General features: G+C 40.5%; 1 protein-coding gene across 1 annotated transcript in view; it reads left to right on the forward strand.

Moving 5' to 3' along the window:
- ak5 (adenylate kinase 5) overlaps positions 1-22,209 on the forward strand; it is a 75,815-nt gene that overhangs the window by 33,095 nt on the left and 20,511 nt on the right. Inside the window, exons 8-10 of the mRNA XM_056392050.1 lie at positions 5,076-5,149; positions 17,407-17,452; positions 20,958-21,002. Of these exons, the coding sequence (XP_056248025.1) occupies positions 5,076-5,149; positions 17,407-17,452; positions 20,958-21,002 (165 nt within the window). The remainder of the gene's footprint in view (positions 1-5,075; positions 5,150-17,406; positions 17,453-20,957; positions 21,003-22,209) is intronic.

Here is a 22,209-nt window from a genome sequence, read left to right on the forward strand (position 1 = left end):
ACTTCTACACCCCAATAATTCAGAGGCAAACGTACTTTTTACTGCGCTACATTTATTTGGTAACTTTGCATATTCAGATTAATAATATATAAAATAATCAGATTATTGTAGGTTAGGAAAAGACATTTACAATCAAGATATTTTGATGCAAATACTTTTGTACTTTGACTTTAGTAAAATTTTAAATGCGAGACCTTTTTGTTTGTACAAGTATTTCTGCACTGTGGTGTTGCTACTTTTACTTAAGTGAAAGATCTGAATACTTCCACCGCTGTGCAAAAGGTAGTGTATGTTCCACGGCTACGATAGGCAGCCAGCACTGGATCAAATTTAATGTTCCCAGAAGAGAGGTTTTGTTAAGACATCATAACAAGTAAAAAATCATAATGTTGCAACATGTGTGTTTGCACATACATTCAATGTAGTAGAGGGCATTCGTTACAGTGGCTATGGGCCAAATAATGATGAAACATGATGCAATCAGCAGCTCTGAGTCCAGCATCAGAACACCTACAGACACCATGAAGAGCACCAAGAGGATTTATTCCCTTTACCAGTGCATGTGTGCAGTGATGAAGGGCTTCTCCAAAACAGTCCACACACACAAGAAGAGAGAACAAGTGAAAACCAAAAACATCACCCACCAGCTCCCTGGTTACCACAAGAGTTGGCATAGCAACCAGTGAAGCAGGGTTAGCCACGCTTTGTGAGAAAAACAGAATCAACAAGGTTAGAATGAGTCTTTGATCCTCAGATGGCGTGACAGAGACGACCAGTTTGTATAATGTAAAACCTGATCATTTACCATTTTTAAAAATGTCCCAGACAGATCTGAGTGTTCCTCGCCTTCAGTCAAGGTCTGACTGACACAGCCACACACACGTCTGTTGAAAACATACGATCAGTCAACGTCCGCAGGGATTTCATAAGTGATATAGATCATAAAAGGGTTTAGTGAAAGGAAGAAATATTACCGCTGGCACACAACTCAGCTGGCAAAATATGCCTGTTTCGGTTGCAATGCAGCCATTACTTTTCTGGATGATGAAGTGTAACTTGTAAATGTGGCCACACAGCACAGAAACCCCACATCTTTTGAAGTGTAAAGGCAGACTCGCCGCAGAGTGTCCTCTGCTTTAACTGTAGCACATTTTGGTACAACACTTCTTTTTTTTCTTTTGAGGAAAAGGAATCCTGAATGTTTTTTCCTTTGTAGATCTGTTTTTATACAGTCCCATGACTGATATCTGATCAATAAGGGAGACAAACCTGATCATTATATATAATTTCATATTCCTTTTTTTTTCCACAAACGCATAACATAAACAAACATTTTTGCCATAGTTCCCCCAAATTTGGCTATTAAAGGAACAGTGTCACATTTTGGGAAATATTCTTAATCATTTTCTGATGGAGAAAAAGATCGATACCCTCTCATAATGCCAGTCAAACATAAGGCTACAGCCAGCAGCTTCTCTTAGCATAGCATGGTAAGACTTTCTGGTATAACTTCACTTATTTCCAAGGCACAAGGAGAGGTTTTATTTAACAGCTGTAGAGACCAACACATTTAGAACCTGCTTGAAACAAGGGGAAACAATTATCCTCTGTCAGTACGACTAAAGCTCAGTAATTAACACTCATTCTCATTCTCTGGTAGACGAGCGATGTAATGGTGACTTGCAATTCTTGTTACTTGTTTGTCAAACAAATACACAGATACCTATATCTGCAATAAGCTAACAGTGGCCCATATGTCAGGTAACTCTTTCTCCAATACACCATGCTTTGTTCACCAAGCGTTTTCAGCCATCTTGGCTGTCATTAAGGCATTTGATGAAGGCGATCAGTCAAATTGCCTGTTCTCCTTCTCTGCAAAAGCGAAGGCAAACTGCTTTGGTGATGTTGTGATGAAGGGAACAGTCTGCAGAGCAGATTCTCCACAACAGATTCACTCAGGAGGAAACCCAGGTTTGTGTCAGGAGGTGCTGAATCACAAAGAGAGAACATATAGCACCTCGAAAATAGTTCAGGAGGAGAAAAAGGTGTTTGGAGGAGAGGAGGAGCGAGGAGAGCTGCTGCCCCATGATATAATCAGTTACAATAAGTGAGGATCCAGAGGAAGTTCATGGTGGACATGTAGAGACATTCTTCGGGTGGCGTTACTATAACACGAAACTCAATCTTTTGCTTGAAGGATTTATATTCAAGTGAAATTGAGCCTCAAATCATCCATCAAGAAAGATTTCCATCTAGAATCCAAATATCCAGCGATGAAGGTCAAGCACATAATAGGAGTGAAGCTCACGTTCGCACGTCTTTGACATCAAAATTGGCTTGTGCTATACTTGACAGCTACCTGACACACTTCTGCAGCTCCTCTCCTCACACTTGAGAGCAGTCTGCTTCATGACAAAACACCCAAAATACCAAACAGACAAAGGTGATAAAAAAATTTTTTTTTAAATAATAAAAAAAAAACCTCTGCACTTACACCACTTGAGCGACAGAATCTCAAAAATAGATCCTTGAACAAACGAGAAACATTCAGGCTTTCATTAACTGAGAAATCATCACTTACCTCCTGTGAAAAGCCACTGAACCCTCTTAATGTTCACTGATTTCTACTGAACCATCATTATATAGTTCTTAAGATAATATATTACCCTTGTAGAATTGAGGAACTTCACAGATTGATCTTTTTCTCATATAGCCCATAGTTGGCTGAGAGAGCTCCTCATCGACAGTCCACTTACTATATGTAGCTGCACTTTGAGATGCATTAAAGAGCATTTTTCTAGATGTTCTTTCACATTATTATCCATAATGGAGCCTCCCAATAGGTGTTCCACACAGGAATAAAAAGAACAACATACTGAGCGGAGTGCAATTTGAAAAGACCACTAAAAGGTCTATTTTTGCTCTGTGAAACTCTCGGCGATCAGGCGATGTCTTTACAACGCAAAGAAAAAGTAAAAGGAGAAGCTGCAGGAAACAAAAAAGATCAAGTGAAATTTAAAAATAGATTGGCAGTTGTTACGGCAAACTCTTTGAGAGAAATTGCCTTCAGGTCCATCTGCCACATTTCTCCCACTGCTGCCTCTCTCTCCCCCAGCCTGGTCCATCCCCGGGCCGTGATCATCGCAGCCGCACGTGCGGACCAAAGTGAAGCGCTGCTGATGAACGCAGCCTCGGCCACCTGACATCACTGGCCTCAAAAGCTACACAGAAAAACTCCACGCTGTCATACCTCGCCCCCCTCGCTCTCCAAAGACGAGATGCACTCTGACGTGCTGCTGACTTTTTAAGTTGTGACTGTAGAGAGTACACTGGGTCGTTTTTGTTCGCCGTTTTTCTCTGTAAATGTGGTGGATTCTGAGTTTCTTTTCTTTTTTTTTAAAAAATGCATCGAAGGAACTCACAGCTGCTGTCTCTCTGGAATCTGCCTGAATGTTTGAAGCTGCATCCTCACAGAATCTAACCCAGTTCACTAATCAGGAGGCTGTGGCATGCAGGAAAGAAAGATCTGCCAGGGGGAAGTGTTATTCACGACCCATTTCCACTGAGGAAAAAGGATGAAGATGCAATGTGTTAGAATTTATCACAGCATCACCCCTCAGCTGCTTTCTGACAGGAGGAAGTTCAGGTTCACTTCAGGTTCAGGGATTTCTGTGTTAAAATCTTAGAATCTTGATTTGTAGATATTCTGTTATGATATGCTTTGCATTGTGTCACTTAGACTGGAAATCAAAGTGCAGATGTGCAGCGGTGTGTCTACATCTGGAAATTAGATGTCGCTTTCCGTGCCGTTGTGGTGCACATGGTGCAGGGATAAAATTAACTCCTATGTAATGCAAAGAGATCATGCAATATACATATATACAAGTATTCATCTTCATACATTAATCTATATACTACTGGCCTTGACAGCTAACAGTACCAAAATGACTTTTTTTATAGCCGTCAGCTCAGAAACGGATCCAAGATTTCTTATGTTTTCCCTTTTCTATATTTCTAATGACATTTTCCAGACATGAAATGTGACTGTTGAAAAAAATTCAGTCAAATTTTAAAAATTATTCCAGCCTCTTAAAAATTAGGATTTGCTGCTTCTCATGTGAGAAATAATTAAACATATTAGGAAATACATTCTCATTTGCAACGAATTAAAAAATAAGACTATTGTTACACAAATGTAAGAATGTAATTTAGAAACAACAGTTTGAGGTCTTACAGGGTGAATACGTGCTGTAAATGTTTCTTGACAAACAACAGCCGAGCCCAGCGGCTTCCTGGAGTCTTGCCATCATTGCCAGGCAACAAGGCAACCCCTGTGTCCTAGAAATTATGTCTATACGCAACGTTTTGAAGGAAATATAACTGTGACATTTTCTATTAAAAATAAAGAGGATATGTAGTTAATTGACATTTGGCAGGTCACAAACGTGTTGATAGTGAATACTTCAGTGAAATTTAATTTCTTTTCTGCCGATGTGTCTGATCATGCAGGTCAACATCCACTTGCAGTGACTACAGCCTTATTAAACTTTTATATGGTTACGTTGAGGCACCGGCAGCACTTTGTTAAGGTTGGAGAAAGACGGTCTGATTTGATACAGAAAAGGTTCACAGTGAGAGAACGTGTTTATTTACATTGAATGAAAACCGCAGTCCTTTCCGAACCATGACAGAGGCACACACATCCACCCGACCACCTACCACTGACTCTGGTGTAGTTTATAAATGTAGTGCTTCAGTCATTCATAAAAAAAACCCAATGCCTCTGAAAATGATCCTGCCAGGTCACTGGGGAAATTATTTTGTAATATATATATATATATATAAACATAACATGCAGGACAGGGTCCAACTAGGAGGCTAATCACCTCTGGTCTCTAGCTCCACACTTTACACACACACACACACACACACACACACACACACACACACACACACGAGACACATTCATCTTCACATCTATGTAACCAAATAAGAGTATCACCCAAAATGTTGACCAATTCCTCTAAACCTAACTGAGTCAAGTTTGATGATTGTGGTGTATTTTCTGTGTTCAGGCCCCAGTGAGCTGGACCTCAGTCTACTGGGTGAAACCAGCAGTCTGGCAGATGCTGCTTGCAAGTACGATGAGGTAAGAGTACCATTCATTATTACCTGTTGAGTGTGGAGGGTCACTCCCGGATTTGGGAGCACATATAACCCTCATTAAAATTCTTTTCAACTTGCAAAACAGTAGCTTTCTATTGGTTCTAACTAGACAGGATAGACGTTTCATGGCTCGCCAGTTAGGACCACCGTTCCTCCTTGGACCACTGTCAGTAGGTTGTTTTTAAGGCAGCTTCTTACTGTGACCAGCCCACGGCACACCTGCACCTGTGCAGTAATCATGCTGTGTAATCAGCGCCTTGATATGTCACACCTGTGAGGAGGACAGGTTATCTCGGCAGAGGAGAAATTCTCACCAACACGGATTTAAACACATTCGTGAAGAAGATTTGAGAGACAGAGAGAGGCCTTTTGTGTGTGGTAGGAAAAAATCTTTGATTTCAACTCATAAGAAATGGGAGCTTCTAGTGTGTATATTTTTGTTCAGTGTATATCTCAGACCTTGATATGCACCACAATTACAAGGTAATCAATGTTATTTGTTTCACCTGTGAATGGTCATAATGTTTTGGCTCATCAGTGTGAATTCAGTGTTCACTTACTGAGCTATTCGGGAGGCTTTCAAGAACATTAGAATAAATATGGAAAGTGTTCCAGTCTGATGGATTGTGTTTGTTTTTGCGATGCATATCTTAATGTTGTCCTCAATCATCTTCATAACAATCTTATTCCAGATTTGTCATCAGCAGTAACTTAATAACAATCTTATTGTCCTTTCATGGTGACATTTTTATCCCATTACAGAAATCAAATTTTCAATCATCACTAACGAGCAAAAAACCCATGAAGTCCACGTCCTGCGCTCTCTCTCTCTCCATTTCTGTCCCTTCTTTGTCGTTGCAAAACATAAGTGACAATCTGCAAATTACCTTTTCAAAAATGGCAAATGGTGAACTCGTTTCAAAGGCCGGATGATTCAGCCAGACACATGCCCAGAGATTCAGAACTCTCAGGCGAAGGATGCAGACGAGCATCATTCCTCCGCACAATCCTGGCGCTGCAGCGAAGCAAAACCCTGACCTCTGTCTCATTTTCCATCCTCCGAGAGTCTAGAAACAAATTGCTCTTCTCTCTCTTCCTCCTTCTGCTTCTGCTTTTCTTCTCTACTTCTTGTCTCGGGAGTGTTGCTGCCTGATGGAGGCTCTTTATTGTTTTTTTCAATGTTCCAACCAGTCTGATATCAGGGCATAAACACTCCGTCAGCAGCACACCTCTTCATTTATACAGTGCACTGAATTCACACTTGGGAGCTGCTCATGATAACTGAATCTGTTTACTGTTGGCTGCCCAGCAGTGGAGAAGTTTGGATATTTTGCTTGGCAGTAATTCACTGGTAGTTGCGTAAATAGCCCTCCCCCGTAACATTTGCTATCATTTTTCCTCCTTCTCTCTTTATCCTTCTCAATAATATATCTACATACTTCATTTACTCTGTTTTTACAGTTGTACTCATGCACATGTGTGGAGTTTATCTAAAAGGGTGACATGGGACAGGATTAGAGATTTGAAACAACAAACATTCTACGATACTTTTTGAGGGAAGCACCTGCTACATGGGCTACCACACGTCTCCTGTTGTTTAATGTCTTCTTGTTTGAACCGCACCATTCCTGTCTCTTTCAAATGGATGGATTCCACTTTTCTCTTGATTGCAGAGTTTGACATCTACATGGTAGGGTATCAGCTGAAACTAAATACTGATGTCAACCAGTTCTTTTTCAATTTAAAAAGAATTGAAAGTGCATAACTTGTATGAAAAATGCAATTATATTTATCTAAAACATTTAGAAATTTTAGAACTTTTTTTATCAACCAAAATTGGTAGAGACCAAATACACAACTCCAATGAATGAACGATGCCTCTCTGTAACTGCTGAGTAAATAAGCATATGTTTGCTAACAAGGTCGAAATATCAACTTCAAAAGGTGACGATATGTCAATGTTGTGTTCGCAACTAGTTTCTGCTGCCCCCAGGTGGCAAAACAATCAGTTATTGCAGGTTTCTTCCATATCTGGACAATACTTCCGAACAGCTACTGTTTAAAAGGTCAAGAACGAACTTTAAATCTCAACTGTTGAGCCATATATAATTGCATGACAGATCATGTGATATAAACAAAGGCTCCAGAACACAATCATAACAAAAGATTGTTTAGTCAAATACATATGTCTGAGGCACTGAGTCCAATCCAGTAAATTGGGTTGGTGCATTATCACATCTTGTGGCAGGGAAATGGAAGATCAGCACATAATATCAGCCAAAACTAGCCTAGTAACACAGTTAAAGGTGCCGCGATATACCAATATTGATGATAACTGTGATATGTAAAAAGTAAAATGTTGACATTTTATTCATAATACACATATGATAATATTGAAATGGCAGTTGTTTGGCCTTGGCCTAACTGTTAATGTTGGTTACAGACTCTCTCCATCTCCCTAAAGTCATATTTGAGTCTAATTCATTCACCAAACAAGAGACAATAAACACACAATAAACAAAGTTTAAGATAAATTTGACTAAGAGCATTTTTTTTCTATAGATATTGCGATAATATAGTTATTGTGAATTCTTTTGGTCATGATCGTGTTGTGAAACCTGATGTTGTGACAGCCCTAAGAACAATGTGGAATAAATGCTGCAGAGTAGGTCTACTCAACTTGTCAAAGCACCTTCATCACCTTCATACTTCATACTTCATTTTAACATTGATATGTTTTGTCCATGTGTGACTGTTTACAGAGAGGACATTGTTTGACCTTCACCAGCCCTGTTCACAAACAGTCGGGTGCTTTGTTACCTGGCGGCCGACATCCTGGTGGGTGTCTCCTGCGCCTCATGGCCGACTGTGATTTCCTAATAAAACACCCTTAGTCATGCCCGGTTAAAAAATGAACTTTAATTGAGGCCAATCCATAAGTATTGACCGAGGTCACCTACTCCTCACTATTCAGACACATTCAGACACATTAAGACTGAGGGTAAAGCCTGGTGTGTTGATAGGACGCGGAGGTAATCCTTGTAGAGGAAACCACAGAGCAGCTCGAGTATGGAGGGAGTGCAAACAGAAAGGGGCAGCCGGCTCACTGAAGACGTCCCCGTGCAGCTCTTCCCGTGGCGAGCTGTGACTATCTTTTCTGTGAAGTGGAACAAAGACGCTGTGCAACCTTGTCATTCCATATTTGTGGCCTCAGATATGAGACGGAGCTGTACTTTGTTAGCGTGCTGATCCACAGAAGGTGGCAGAGGAGGGAGACAGAAGGGCAGAGCGGCTATTTTGGGGCTCTGGTGTCAAATCTCATGGACATTTTTCTCCAATTATTTCTTACTTTCCACCACCTCCAGTGTGATCCTGATGAGAGCATGAGATCTACAGCTGACATAGCTCGTGTTTCTGACTCACTTTTCTTCTTTGTGGCTTTGAAATCTTTGTAGTTTGCTCCTTTATGGAGTACGGCAACTGTAGTTGAATCCACGTCACTGTCAGCTGTAGATGTTGACGCCTCTCTAGCAAGGAAATCTGTTTAGAGCTCCTGTGTGTTTTAATAAAAATATAGATATTTAGTGCCAGTGTATCACGAGACGAAGCAATACAATGTATTCCAGTATCCCACCCCTTTTGTTTACATTCAAGTGACAGACCCCTCTAGTGGCCGTAGTGAGTATATGACAGGAGCAAAGGAGGACGTCAGGTGACGCAAAGTCTGCATTCGCAGGTCGACAAAACATTGGACTTTAACATGGGAGACTGTTGTTCATTTCCATTTTGACTTCATTTGACGACAAAGGCCCTCTAATCTTTAAGTACTTATTTCAACTTTATTTCAACGTCTTTTTCCTAAACCTAACCAAACCTTGACCATAGCATTGGGAGACTGAATCCATGTGTCACTGTTCACTTGATGAACGATTTACTCACATTACGACTAAATACATTATTTCTTGTAATTGCTTTCATCTTCACGTTGCTCCCAAGCTCTGCTGGAAGGGGAGTATTTGGCAAAAAGCCTCAATAAAAACTACTTTCTAATTGAGGAAGTTAAAAACCGTCTAAATCTGAACTCTACCTCAGTAAACGAAAAAGCCAATTACACGATTAGTTCAAACAAGCTTCAATCATACTGCTGCTTTGTGCTGCTTTCTGTGTGCTGATGATGATGATGACGAGGGCTCTTCAGCCCACAAGAGAGAGACATGACAGTTCCGCACCGTGGTCCTGATGTTTAATGAGTCGGGGGCAGCAGCCACAGCTCATTTGATAAGATCACACAGGTGACTCACCCGGACGAACATGCGAAGGAATCATTCTTGTGAAATGCGGACTGAGCGACACCTCGTGCTGCTGCTAACAGCGTCACGCGAGAGGCCGTGCTGTAGACATGAGGGTGTTAGTCCAGCGTTTCAATAATGCGCCTCAATCTACACAACAATCTGGATGGACCGGGATTCAAACATTAACAAGTATTGATCCCAATGACTGTTGATCGCTTGACTCCAAAAATGTACTTGATCATGTGAAACCTTGAAAACTAATGACTAAAATCCAGTGAGTTTTCCCTCTGATATTTATTCCAAGCAAATGATGATTCATGATGATTTTGATCACTATCTTACAAACTTTTTTTAGACATTATACCTGAAAGTCCAATGGGCTAGCAGACGTGACATTTACTGAGCAAATTAATGTTTCCCTCACAGTGAACCGTTTTAATTTTGGCAACCCCCCCGACCTTCCTACTAACATTATTTCCCCCTGTATACAACAACATACCTCAGAATTTGGTGAGTGGTTTTTAAGGGTTTGCCAATATAGCAGTCTGTACTGTGACATTACAGATTCGTCAGTCAGTAGAGATTTAGCCGTTCTGTTACTACTGAGAAGGTACAGCAGCTATCTCTGTTGTATCTCTGATTGTAATAAACCACTGCGGACAATGCTGCATTTTAAAGAGCTGGACTGGTGCAGTATTAGGTAACTGGAGTGCTGCATTAATGTGATGAAGTGCCTTGATTTACCAGGTAGTTCACTGGATTAGTGAAATACATCTGGTTATTTAACAGCAATATCAGTCTGTTGGTTGGTGAATCACTTCATCGCTTCAGTTCAGACTGAAATATCTCAGAATCTGTTGAATGGATTGCCATGAAATTTGGGACGAACATTCATGTTCATGATCACGAATGTGGCGATCTTTTGGTCTTATCTCTATCGCCACCACAAGGTTGATATTTGTGTTGTTTTGTTTTTTTTTTGTGAAATATCATGAATGTTGGATGGATTGCCGTGAAATTTGCTACACATATTCATGAATTAATTGTACTGTAATAGCTTTTTTCATTTACCACCAAATCCTTTCATTTAGGACTAAATACCTGCAAAACTAATTACATTTCCATCAGCTTCAGGTGTACTTTGTGTTTAAGCTGCAGCACAATGGGAAGAACAGGAAAAAAACATCCATTCACACCTGATTATTCTGAGGTGGTTAACCCCACAGCTAGCCAGCTCCCACTGCTCGTACTCGCACCAGATTAAGAGCTTAAATTAGTGTTATAAAAATGATCTGAATGGATTGTACTAGGGTTAATGTGGGTTTTATTTTGATGTAACTGCCAGCAGTGGTGCAATATCTCCAAATCAATATGACGTGAACGCAGCATTAAGTGCTAAATAACATATTAGCTCACTAACTATCAGCAAAATATCTAAATGCTAAATATCTGCATGTTATCAGTATGTTAGCACGCTGATGTTAGCATTATGCTTAAAGCGCATCTGCGTGTAAACACAAGCCCAGAGAGCTGCCACTACAGTTAATTTGCAGGGAAAAAAAATTGGAAACATTTCATCATCTACAGTGTTCAGCTGAGTTATAAAATATTCATACACCCAGAAGAGTTTATCCATATTGCAAGAGACTCCCTTAGTGATGAAGTGATAAAGATGTAAGAAAAGCAAAGTTGTCTCCCCAGCATCCATCAGCAGTTTCATTCCTTGGTGTTAAATGAGCATTACAGCATCACTGAGCTGCGAACATGGATGGAGACTTTAGGTGTTGTTTTGGGATGTTTGTGTAGGAGTGTGTGTTTATGACTGTTCATGTGTTCATCACCAGTATACAGTATCAACTTCCCAGGAATGAAGAAAAACAGTCTTATTTGTGTGTGTGTGTGTGTGTGTGTGTGTGTGTGTGTGTGTGTGTGTGTGTGTGTGTGTGTGTGTGTGTGTGTCTCCATCACGTGTAAGCAATGTGTGCTAGTGATGTGTTTCTCTCTGAGTCATCACACCAGTTGGTGTACCCACATGCCAAGGCTCTCTGTTGGCACCCAGCCCTCCCCCACACTGACGGCATTTAACTCTAACAGAGCTCCGCTTCACTTTGTTCTGCTCCTCTACCGTTCTCCTATTGTGTATAACTGCAGCTCCACATTGACCCAGACAGAAACACAGCCATTATCAGAATACTGTGAGTTAAGAGCTGGCGACAAATGAAAATGTCACGGGAGATCATTTTTCTTCGGCTTCCTCTCTCTTTTCTTCCTCATCAGTCTGCAGATGATGACAGTCAGCTGGATCTCACTGACTGGATTTATCATCAGCTTCTGCATTATGTTACTGAGTGTTTGTTAGTTTTTTCCCACTTTCTTGTTAAGTTAAACTGTGAATGACGCTGACAGTGAATAATAGAGTCTACAACCATACTTGTGATAAAGGCTCATAGTGAACAATGTTAACATGCTGATGTTTAGCAGACAAAATGTTTACCAAGGTCACTGTGTTCATTTAGCATGTTAGCACTACTGAATATGACGGCTTTTTAACTTGTGTTTGATACCGTGAACCTTTGACCAGAGAATGGCACTAGATTTAAAGCACAGGTTTTTTAAAGTTATTACATTGCTTTCTCTGGGGACCATGAATGTGTGAATCAAATTTCACAGCAGCAGTCCAGCCGATAGCTGTAGAGATGTTTCAATAAGAAGCAAAAATGTGAACCTGCTGGTGACGCTATAGGAAAAGTCAGGGAGCAACAAAAGTCATTCAAATGTATCCTCTGGAGACTCTGAATATCCATAGAAAATTTCATGGCAGACCATCCAATAGTTGTTGAGATATTTCATTCTGGACTAAAATGGTGGATGACTGACCAAAAAGGCGACCGACAGACTGACATTGGCATCCTAAAGCTGTGTCACTATGTTGCCAATCCTGGTCAATATCATTAAAAAGTTAAGTTATTGTCCGTCTATTTGTTTTTAACCCAAGGCCCAAGGACAATGAAGTCATTTAATTTGAGAAACAAAGAAACAAACAAACAAACAAACAAACAAACTGCAACAAAAGTGAGTAAACCCTTCAGAACCCTTCAGCAGTGAGATTCAATAATTAAATTTTTCAACATTTTGTATGTCTGCCTTTATTTCTGATGACAGATTCAATGCTCCTGGGCATGGAGTCTTACGCATATCTGTGGAGAGATGTTCCGCCGTTCGTCACGGATGATTCTTTTCAGCTGCTGTTTGCTGGAGGGGATTTGTTGCTTGATCTTTTGCTTTAAAATACACTGGATTCAAGTCAGGAGACATACTTAGTCATAGTTTTCACTTTTTTCTTCTTTAAAAACTCTGTGTTTGCGATCACTGTCATGTTGGAAAATTCCTCTCTTGTCAAGCTTCTTGAGAGTGGGAGTCATCTTTTCATTCAGTATTTGGGAATACAAATTTGCATTCATAATGCCATCTATAAATGTCATCTGCCCTACACCTTTTGCACTTATGCAGCTCCATATCAGCACACTCCCACCTCCATGATTCATGGTCGGTGCTATGCAGTCACTGTGGTAGTCCTGGCTGGCTGCACACAAAAACATGCTGAACCGCAGCTGATCCAAAAAAATTTTATTTTGGTTTCATCTGACAGAAGAATGTGTTGCTGCCATCATTCATCGGGCGTCTTTTCACGTTCTTTGGCAAAGTTTATTCATGCTTTTGTGAGAAACGGTTGCCACGGACGTCACCGGTGGAGGCTCACTCCAAAAAAATGTCTTTTGCACCGTCTGATCAGTCACTGAAACACCAACTTATACACATAATCCCTGTGCCAAGTCAGAAGCAAACATGTCTTTTTCAAAGCAAGGCTGAAAAACAACTGTGTAATCTGCTATTTATGCAATGACAGCGACTGCACCTTCTGTTATTCAGGCTCTTCCTGTTCTCCTCTTCCTCACCGCTGCTGCTGCTGCTTCAGCTTACGCTCAGTAGCAAACTTAGGCTCTTGTACCCTTTCCCATCTTTATGAAGTCTCACAATCTGGTTTCTCCTCACCATGTGGAGCCATGTTGCATTAAGCCCCTTTTCCACTGGTCAAAAAACCCGCTAAGACCTACTAACATTGGGGCTTTTGTGGCAATTGAAAAGGGTACAATTGGCATTCACACCCGGGTCAAATGACTCTGCAGTAGATGCGGGTATTTAATGGCTCCAGCTCCAGTCGACATTGACGTTAACAACACCAGGGTGAACCGGCTGATTTTCACCCCTTTTCCTGCTGTGACATCTTCCAGAGCACAGACACTGTAGACACACCTGTCACCTGCCCAGCACGGTGCTGTTCAACCACAAACACTGTGGCTACACTGCGCTCCAGGATGACAGAGTGAGCTGCAGCCCTGAAATAAGTTTTAAAAAACACACAATCACTGTTCGAATCGTCTCACACGGAGGCTCAAGAGATGAGACGTGACAGTTTAGCAGTTTGCACGGCGGCTAGCGGCTCAGTCCTTCTCCCCTGCGTCTGCGTGTGTGCTCTGTAAGTGCATGTGATGACATCACTCCTTGCAGTGGAAAACCGGCTTTGATTAGCAGGTTTACCCACGTTTATACCTGCTCATTTTGGTGTAAAAAGGGTATTAGACACAACCCAGGCCAACACTGAGGAAGCTGTGGTGTTCACAGGTTATTTTATCACCTCGTTCATGCAATTGGCCGTAATTGTAAATTAGGTTTAATCACTTTAAGTGCATTGATGTTGTACTTTGGGGCCTGTATTTTCAATGCAGTCTATTCAACCTCTTTGTTTTTAATAATACATAAGATCCAATACTGAACACTGTCAGATCACACAATCTTCAATCATTTTTGTGATATTGCAGGGGTGTACTCACTTTTGTCGTGTAGTCCACCTCCTCAGTGGGCGGACATCTTTTTCATGATATTGTTGTTGCCAGAGCACCTGATATAATGTTTTGATGTGTACATAATACTTTGTGGCTTTGAGAAATATAAAAACAATTCAGTTAAATTACATTTCACGCTATATTTATGTGCACATTAGATGTTTCTCTCTCAAATGTGAAGTCGGATGCTCAGTTTTCACACATTCCTGATGAAGTGCATAATGCAGCCTATTGTTTGGTCTCTGCTCCGATAGCTGTTTGCCTCAGACCTGCCTGTAGAGATAATAGATGCCTAGTTAGATTTTTGAAAACATGTTGCACAATTTGAATAGTTGCTGCCAACAAACATCATAATGTTGCAAGCTGTGTTGGGTGATGCAGCAACATTCAAGTTTTACATCCCGGTGAGAGACTCAAAAAATGGAAACCCTAATCTGTGCTCTTAATATTCCCTCTCTACTCCCATAAACTGGTGTTTGCCATTTAAAAGATCCATTAACATTTTAATTTGAAACTCTCTTTGCCTCGTCATTTTTCGAACAGAAATGAGACAGCACTTGACTACAGAGTCCATTAGGCGTAAATTGATTGATCAAATTAATTTACACATCATTCATTCAAATTATTAAATCATCCATTCTGTACAATAATTAGTTTTGCTGACTTCATTCAGTGACCTGTATCGTTAATTTGTTTAATGCATTCTGTCAAATTAGTAATAGTAAGTTATCACCTTCATTTCATTTTCCTTCATGATATGGAGCTGTTGTATTTACAGTAATACAGTTTTATTGTGATACTCAAATACAAGCACGGTATGTATTGTAATTTGGGATTTGGCCGTTATGATTAACATCCCTTAGGCACTGTTATGTAATGAGATGACAGATTGTTTTTCCATATTATCTTTGATGATACAGGATGACAACAGGTCGGTGAGCCAGTCAGAAGAGAGGAGGCTCTGAGCCTCTCTTCTGATTGGCTGACTGTTTTCTGAGTGATTTGAATAAAAACATAGCAGGTTTCAGTAAACACTCAGAGAAACCAAATCCTGCAAGGTTGGAGGGTGGGTCCAGGTGGGCGGGGCTTGGGGCATGGATGAGGGTGGTGACTGCTTTGTTGTGACATCACAAAGTTCCAGAAGTCCTGACGGCTGGTTTTAAGGCTCAGTGTCTGAATACAGGATGTGTGCGTTTCTCTGTGGACTGAGGCTTTGATACTTTCACAGTATTAATATAGAACCTAGACCTGCTTTATAATCAAAGAAGGCACAGACATCTCACTTTATACAATATGGGACATTTAAGGGTGCAAATGATTAATTATAGGGAATAAGTTAAACCAGCACTGATCAATATTTTTATATTAACAAATGTGTCAAATATGTGATGTGAAAGGTGTCGAACCCTCAAATAATCAACACACAACTCTGCAGTTCCCCTTAGTTCTATCGAGATTTTTTAGCTTCTTTCATCTCATTGTTTTGGTTTTTTACCTGCTACGACAGAGAGAGTTAGCGACTTGCTCTGTATCTGCTGGATGTGTAAATAAACAACTGCTTCATTCACCACATCAACTTTATTAAGTGATGATATGTTGTGTTTACAGCTTTTTGCACTGCCCCCAAGTGGCCAAAAAAATCAATCAATTCAAGTTTGAGCTAAAATATTAATAACTGATACATAGAGCTGAAGAAAACTGCAGATTCAGGTGATAACTCCACACTACAAGCAAAACCTTGCACAATACATGTAATTGTTTAATCCACTTAATATGAAAATATTGATTATAGCAGCTTTAAATAATGTAAGGGATCAAATCTCAATTCAGGAAATTTTCTGTAAATTTATTACAAAACAATGCTTATATTAAAAGATGATAAGGGTGAATGTCTCTCTTGGGGCTCTGAATATTATCCTCCTCTGTGCACACACATACTTCACAAAGATGAGGCTTCACACATTTGTCCGTTTCTGCTGTGACCAGACATTTAGATCATAAAAAAATTATTATTTTTTAATGCTACAACTCCGGTCATTAGAAGGTCATTTGTGCCAGGATGATGCAGATGGCCGAAGCTGAGGGGGATAACCATGGAAACCTGCAGCACTGAGACTTTGGGGATTATTTTTGGAAATGGTCTCAAATATCTGAATTTAGTTTATGTGTTCTTGAATCAAATGAATCAGATTTTCTCTGGAAACAGATTAAACTAAGAGGAAAACGTCTCTCTGCCGATTTTTCTGCCCCAGTTTGACTGTGACGTGTTTGTAAATGTAATCATCTTTCAATGAACGAGGCTGCTGGGAGTTTCAGTCTGCCTCCAGACTCAGACCATGTGTTTGCTCCAGGGAGACTGAGGGTTTACTCAGCACTTATTCTCTCTTTCTCAAACACTCTTTCATCTTCTTTTCTCTCTTCCTCTCTGTCTTGGTCTTTGTTTTTCCTACGCTCTTTTGCCAAATACTGTGACTCTCTTTTTCTTTGTGTTTCTATTTCGATTTCCTTTGTTTCATTTTCACAATGCTATATCGCCGAAAAATATGTGGACGCCCCATTCTTCTGGTTATAATGCTACCGAATACAATTATGTTTTAAAAGACAGCGTCCTTCCAACTTTGTGTCAACAGTCTGAGTAAGGCTCTTCAACATGACGATGCCCCCATGCGCAAGGCCAAGGTCTGGTTTCACAAAGATATTTTAAAATTTAGACTAGTCTGTACATGGATGGATTATCAAACGGGCTTTCTGGACCCAGAACCAGAAACTCAACTTAACCAGAAATCATGGTGAATTAGTCCATGTAGTGAGACAAGAACTAGACAGCTTTGAGCAGTGGATGAATGGAGATGTCTGTCTGAAGTCTGACTGTTCATTAGATCTAAGTCATAGTCTATCTTTGTGAAACTGGTCCGTTTCCCAGTTGGTGTGGTAGCACTTGACTGGCCTGAGGAAATACGCAAATCCGAGCTAAATATTTGGCAAATTAATTGGTATTAAAGAGAATCGTTGGTTGTTCATGTGAGTCTCTCGTGTCTTTCCAGGTTGAAGAGGAGGAAGAAATTGGGTACGCTGAAGGAGCTGCAGACAGTGAGTTGATGAAATAATGATTTTTATCGATTGTACAGTCAAAAGACGAGAAAATCAAACACTCTCCATCTTTCTTCTGTAACACACACACACCTTATCTCATCAACAAAGCTTTTATAAGCAGTCACACATTTATCCTTTCTTATGCCTTCTTTCATAAACTAGCAGCCCACTCCATTCAGCATTTCATCTCACACACACACACACAGTTTCATCTGAGTAAATGCCACGTGTCATGTAGCTGTTATTCACCAGATGCCTGAATGAGTTTCTCCCTGCTGCCTGCCTATGTGCATGTGTGCATGTGTGCATGTGTGCGTGTTTTCATCAGAATGTCTGTGCATCAACATTATTGATTGTGTAATGGAGGGGGAGGAGGACTCGTCTGTAGCTTCACTGTCATCAGTTGGACCTGATGTTTATCTCGTCAGCTAACTGCAGAGGACATAGAGGAGGAGGAGGAGGAGGAGGAGGAGGAGGAGGAGGACACCTGTCTGATTAAAGGAGACCAAACTCTGTGTTTAGTCGACATGTAGGCCAGCAGAATTGGATAAAACATGAATACAGAGAAGAACGGCGTGCTCTCCTCCTCACTGGTCCGAGTTCAACTCTGATGTCAGGTGTGGTCACCGGTGACCTTTGATTGGCTTCCACTGCTCCACATGTTGTGTAATTACTGTTTAGAGCTGCGACCAACGATTATTCTCATTATCGATTATGTTTTTGATTAATCAATCAAGCATTAGTTGGTTAAATGTCAAAAGATGCTGAAAAATGGCCATTACAACCTGTCAGAGAACAAGGTGATGTCCTCAAATTTTCATTTGACAATAATGTAAAACAGAGAAAAGCAACAATTTTTACTTAAACAACTGATTATCAGAACAGGTGCCCCTTTTCTTCTGTCAGTCGAATAAGATATTAATTATCTAATTGTTTCTGTAGAAATAATTAAGCACTTTACTTTTCTTACACTGAAGATCAGCACAGACACACGTGGCTCAAGCCTTCACCCTTTGACCATCTTTGGGTAATTTTCCCCCTCTGGACTAAATGAATAAATGAATAAACATTATTAATGTATTGGTGGTATAATTATTGCTAACACTGCTGTTATCATTATTATGTTAAGGTAACCCTTGGCATTAAATGTCATAGTGTAATAATAATAATAATAATAATAATTTATATTATACACGTTATCTTTAAAGTGGATACACTGTCTTCATAAAGCTAATTTAATCAAATAATCAATGAAGACAAATGTATTTGCTAAAATGATGTAGTATACTGTGAGTATTAAAAAAAAGATGCCACATGTCCGTGTGCGTCTATGGAGATTAGTACATCGTTCATATCGTTCAGACTGTATTTATTCTGTGATATAGTCTCTGTTTCTCCTAAACAAATTGCTGCCACAGCTGGAAAAACACTTCCTATGAGTTTTCATGGAAATATCTATCTGAGCGAGTGTTTACAGCAGGAAATTTAATCTAAATGTAAATTAGAAGGAGAAACTGACAGTTATTGGCTTAACCTTTTGTGGTAAGCAATGCAAGTTAAAACTGCAAGTTCGCCTGCAGGATAACATTCATTTAAAAAACTGATGTTTAGATTTTAGCATATACATCTGCCAATAAATAATTAGATATTATACTAAAGAGATGCTTAATATGTGTGTGAGTTAACAAAAGGAGAACTAGTAAATACAGGAGGTATTAGTACATAATGGAGCTGCAGATAACAATCATTTTGATTATAGATTAATCGACTGTTTCTCTATAAAATGTCAGAAAATAATGCGGTGCGGTGAGAGTGGTGCCCAATATAGTTTCCCAAGATGTACTCAGATTACTTCTTTTTAGTCAATGAAGGGTCCAAAAGATATTATATTTATTCATATTCAAAAATATTCAGTTTAAAATCGTTTATGACAAAGAAAAGCAAAGCACGTTTGATTATAGTTATATAGTTATATGTCAACTAATGTTGATATTTGAGACTAATTTAATTTTCATTGAAACTGGAACTGAAAAGCTTCCATCATTAAACAGTACATATGTTCATCATAATCATCATCATATGTTGTTCACTAATCTTTTATAATAATTTGTTTTATTTCCTTCATGAATTGAAATTGTTCACATCAGTTCTGCTCCTTTTAGCTGCAGAGGCACATTAACCAGTCTTGCAGTCTTAATTCATTAGATTGAAAGTGACTACTGTATGTTTATGTGTTAATCGGTATCAGTGAATGTACACTGCTCAAGAAAATTAAGGGAACACTTAATCATCACAGTATGACACCAAGTCAGTTAAACGTCATGGATATCAATCTGTCCATTTAGGAAGCAACAAGTGATTGTGAATTAGTTTCACCTGCTCTGATGCAAATGAAAGTGACAACAGGTGCAATGGAGAGGCAAAAGAAAGACAAACCCCAGAAAGGGAATGGTTTCACATGTGGTGGCCACAGACAGTTGCTCTCTCCTGATCCTTCCTGACTGAGTCCTCTCTAGGTTTGTGTTTTGCTAGTGTCTTTGTCACTACTGGTAGCATGAGGCGGTACCTGCAGCCCCAATCAGGTCGCACAGGTAGTCCAGCTCCTCCAGGATGGCACATCCATACGTGCAGTCGCAGGAAGGTTTGCTGTGTCTCCCAGCACAGTCTAAAGAGCATGGAGGAGAAACCAGGAGACGCCCGTTACACGAGGAGAGCTGGACAGGGCCAGGGAAGGGCATCAACCCAGCAGCAGGACCGGTACCTGCTCCTTTGTGTGCGGAGGAGCACTGCCAGAGCCCTACAACATGACCTCCAGCAGGCTCCTGGTGTACATGTTTCTGACCAAACTGTCAGTAACAGACTCCACGAGGGAGGCATGAGGGCCCCACATCCTTTAGTTGGGACCTGTGCTCACAGCCCAGCACCATGCAGCTTGATTGGCATTCGCCAGAGAACACCAGGATTGGCAGGTCCACCATTGGCGTCCCATTCTCTTCACGATGAGCACATGTGACAGGTGTGAAAGAGTCTGGAGACGCCGCGGTGAACGTTACGCTGGCTGTAACATCATCCAGCATGACCGGTTGGCGGTGGGTCAGTGATGGTCTGGGGAGGCATATGTCACAGCCAGCGGTGCCCTGACTGCTGTTAGGTACTAGGTTGAAATCCTCAGAGCGACTGTCAGACCTTACGCTGGTGCAGTGGCCCTGGGTTCCTCCTGGAGCAGGACAACGCCCGGCCTCATGTGGCCAGAGTGTGGAGGCAGCTCCTGGATGACTAAGGCGTTGATGCCATTGACTGGCCCTCACCTTCCCCTGACCTAAATCCAGTTGAGCACCTATGGGACATTATGTATCGGTGCATCCGAGTAATATGTGAAAAGTGTGTGTGTGTGTGTGTGTGTGTGTGTGTGTGTGTGTGTGTGTGTGTGTGTGTGTGTGTGTGTCTCCTTGTGTGCTGATCGGCTCTGCATGTTAAACTCTGATTTTCTCTCCTCTGACAGGTTATAGTACAGAACAGAGGAAACCAAAGGTCATCTTCCTGATGGGTACGTACATGTGGTCGAGCTCACACTCACACACACACACACACACACACACACACACACACACACACACACACACGCACACACACACACACACACACTGGTTTGCTGTAGTCATGCACCTGATTTGCATATAATAACACTCCTTTCTTCGTTTTTCCTGTTCTGAGAAAATGCTTTAAATCTGTTGTCTAAAGTAAAATCACTGAGCTGAAACACGGCTGTTTCTCACAGTTCCCAAAAAGGATTGTGTGTGTGTGTGCTGAAACTATGCTGAGTCAGTTAATTAATAGAGCATTATCACTGGCAGAAGTTTAGTTTGTTTGGATTTTTAAAGACGACGCTCTGGGCCCAGAAGAATCATGAGGCCATTATTTGACATTACAACAGTATTTAGAGTCTGAATAATTAAACAATAAATGAAGAAAGAAGAGAAAATAACTGACAGATCAGTCGTTAATGGAAATATTTCTACATGTAGCTTTAAAATTTCTGGAGACATGAGAAGTTTTATACCAATAACACAAATATTTCGAGAGCTTCCTTAGATATTTAATGTGAAATTTCGATCTGCAGCCTGAGTATCAAAAAAAAATCAAATCTGAAAACACACAAACACAGGTGCCTAAAAACTGTGCTCAGGTGCGGCAGATGAGTAAATGTACTCATTTACTTCACACCTCTAGAGGCGGAGAGTGGTGCATTTCTGTCATCAATTATTATGCTGCGGTGGCACAGTGAGGCAGTGCAGCTCAGTCTGCTAATTGACAGGACAGAGAGATGAAGGTTAATGAGAGAGCTGGGACACACAGAGTCTCCATTAACCACCATTCACCTTTCTACCATGGAAAAACACTAAAGGTACAGTCATTAAAAGATTATTTCATCAGTATTGTGTGTGTGTGCGTGTGTGTGCGCGTGTGCGTTCCCTTTCACACCCATACAGATTATAGACCAGTTATGTGTATTAGTGTTGAAATCCCCTTCTTTGGAAACTAACATGACAAATCCCCACTGATCTGTTTTAACACCAGTTTGTCTGATTATGTGAGAAACAGACGTGGAGAGAGACCAAGAGCTTTTTCTCAGCAGGAGCGGATAATTGGAGGAAAATGCCAGCTGCATATATAACAACTGTCACCTAGACTCCGATCTGTCTCCTTAGCAGATTTTATTGCATATAATGAAAGGCTGGCCCGTTCAGCAACAA

This window comes from Seriola aureovittata, chromosome 12 (genome assembly GCF_021018895.1).
Source record: "Seriola aureovittata isolate HTS-2021-v1 ecotype China chromosome 12, ASM2101889v1, whole genome shotgun sequence".
Lineage (NCBI taxonomy): Eukaryota > Metazoa > Chordata > Actinopteri > Carangiformes > Carangidae > Seriola > Seriola aureovittata.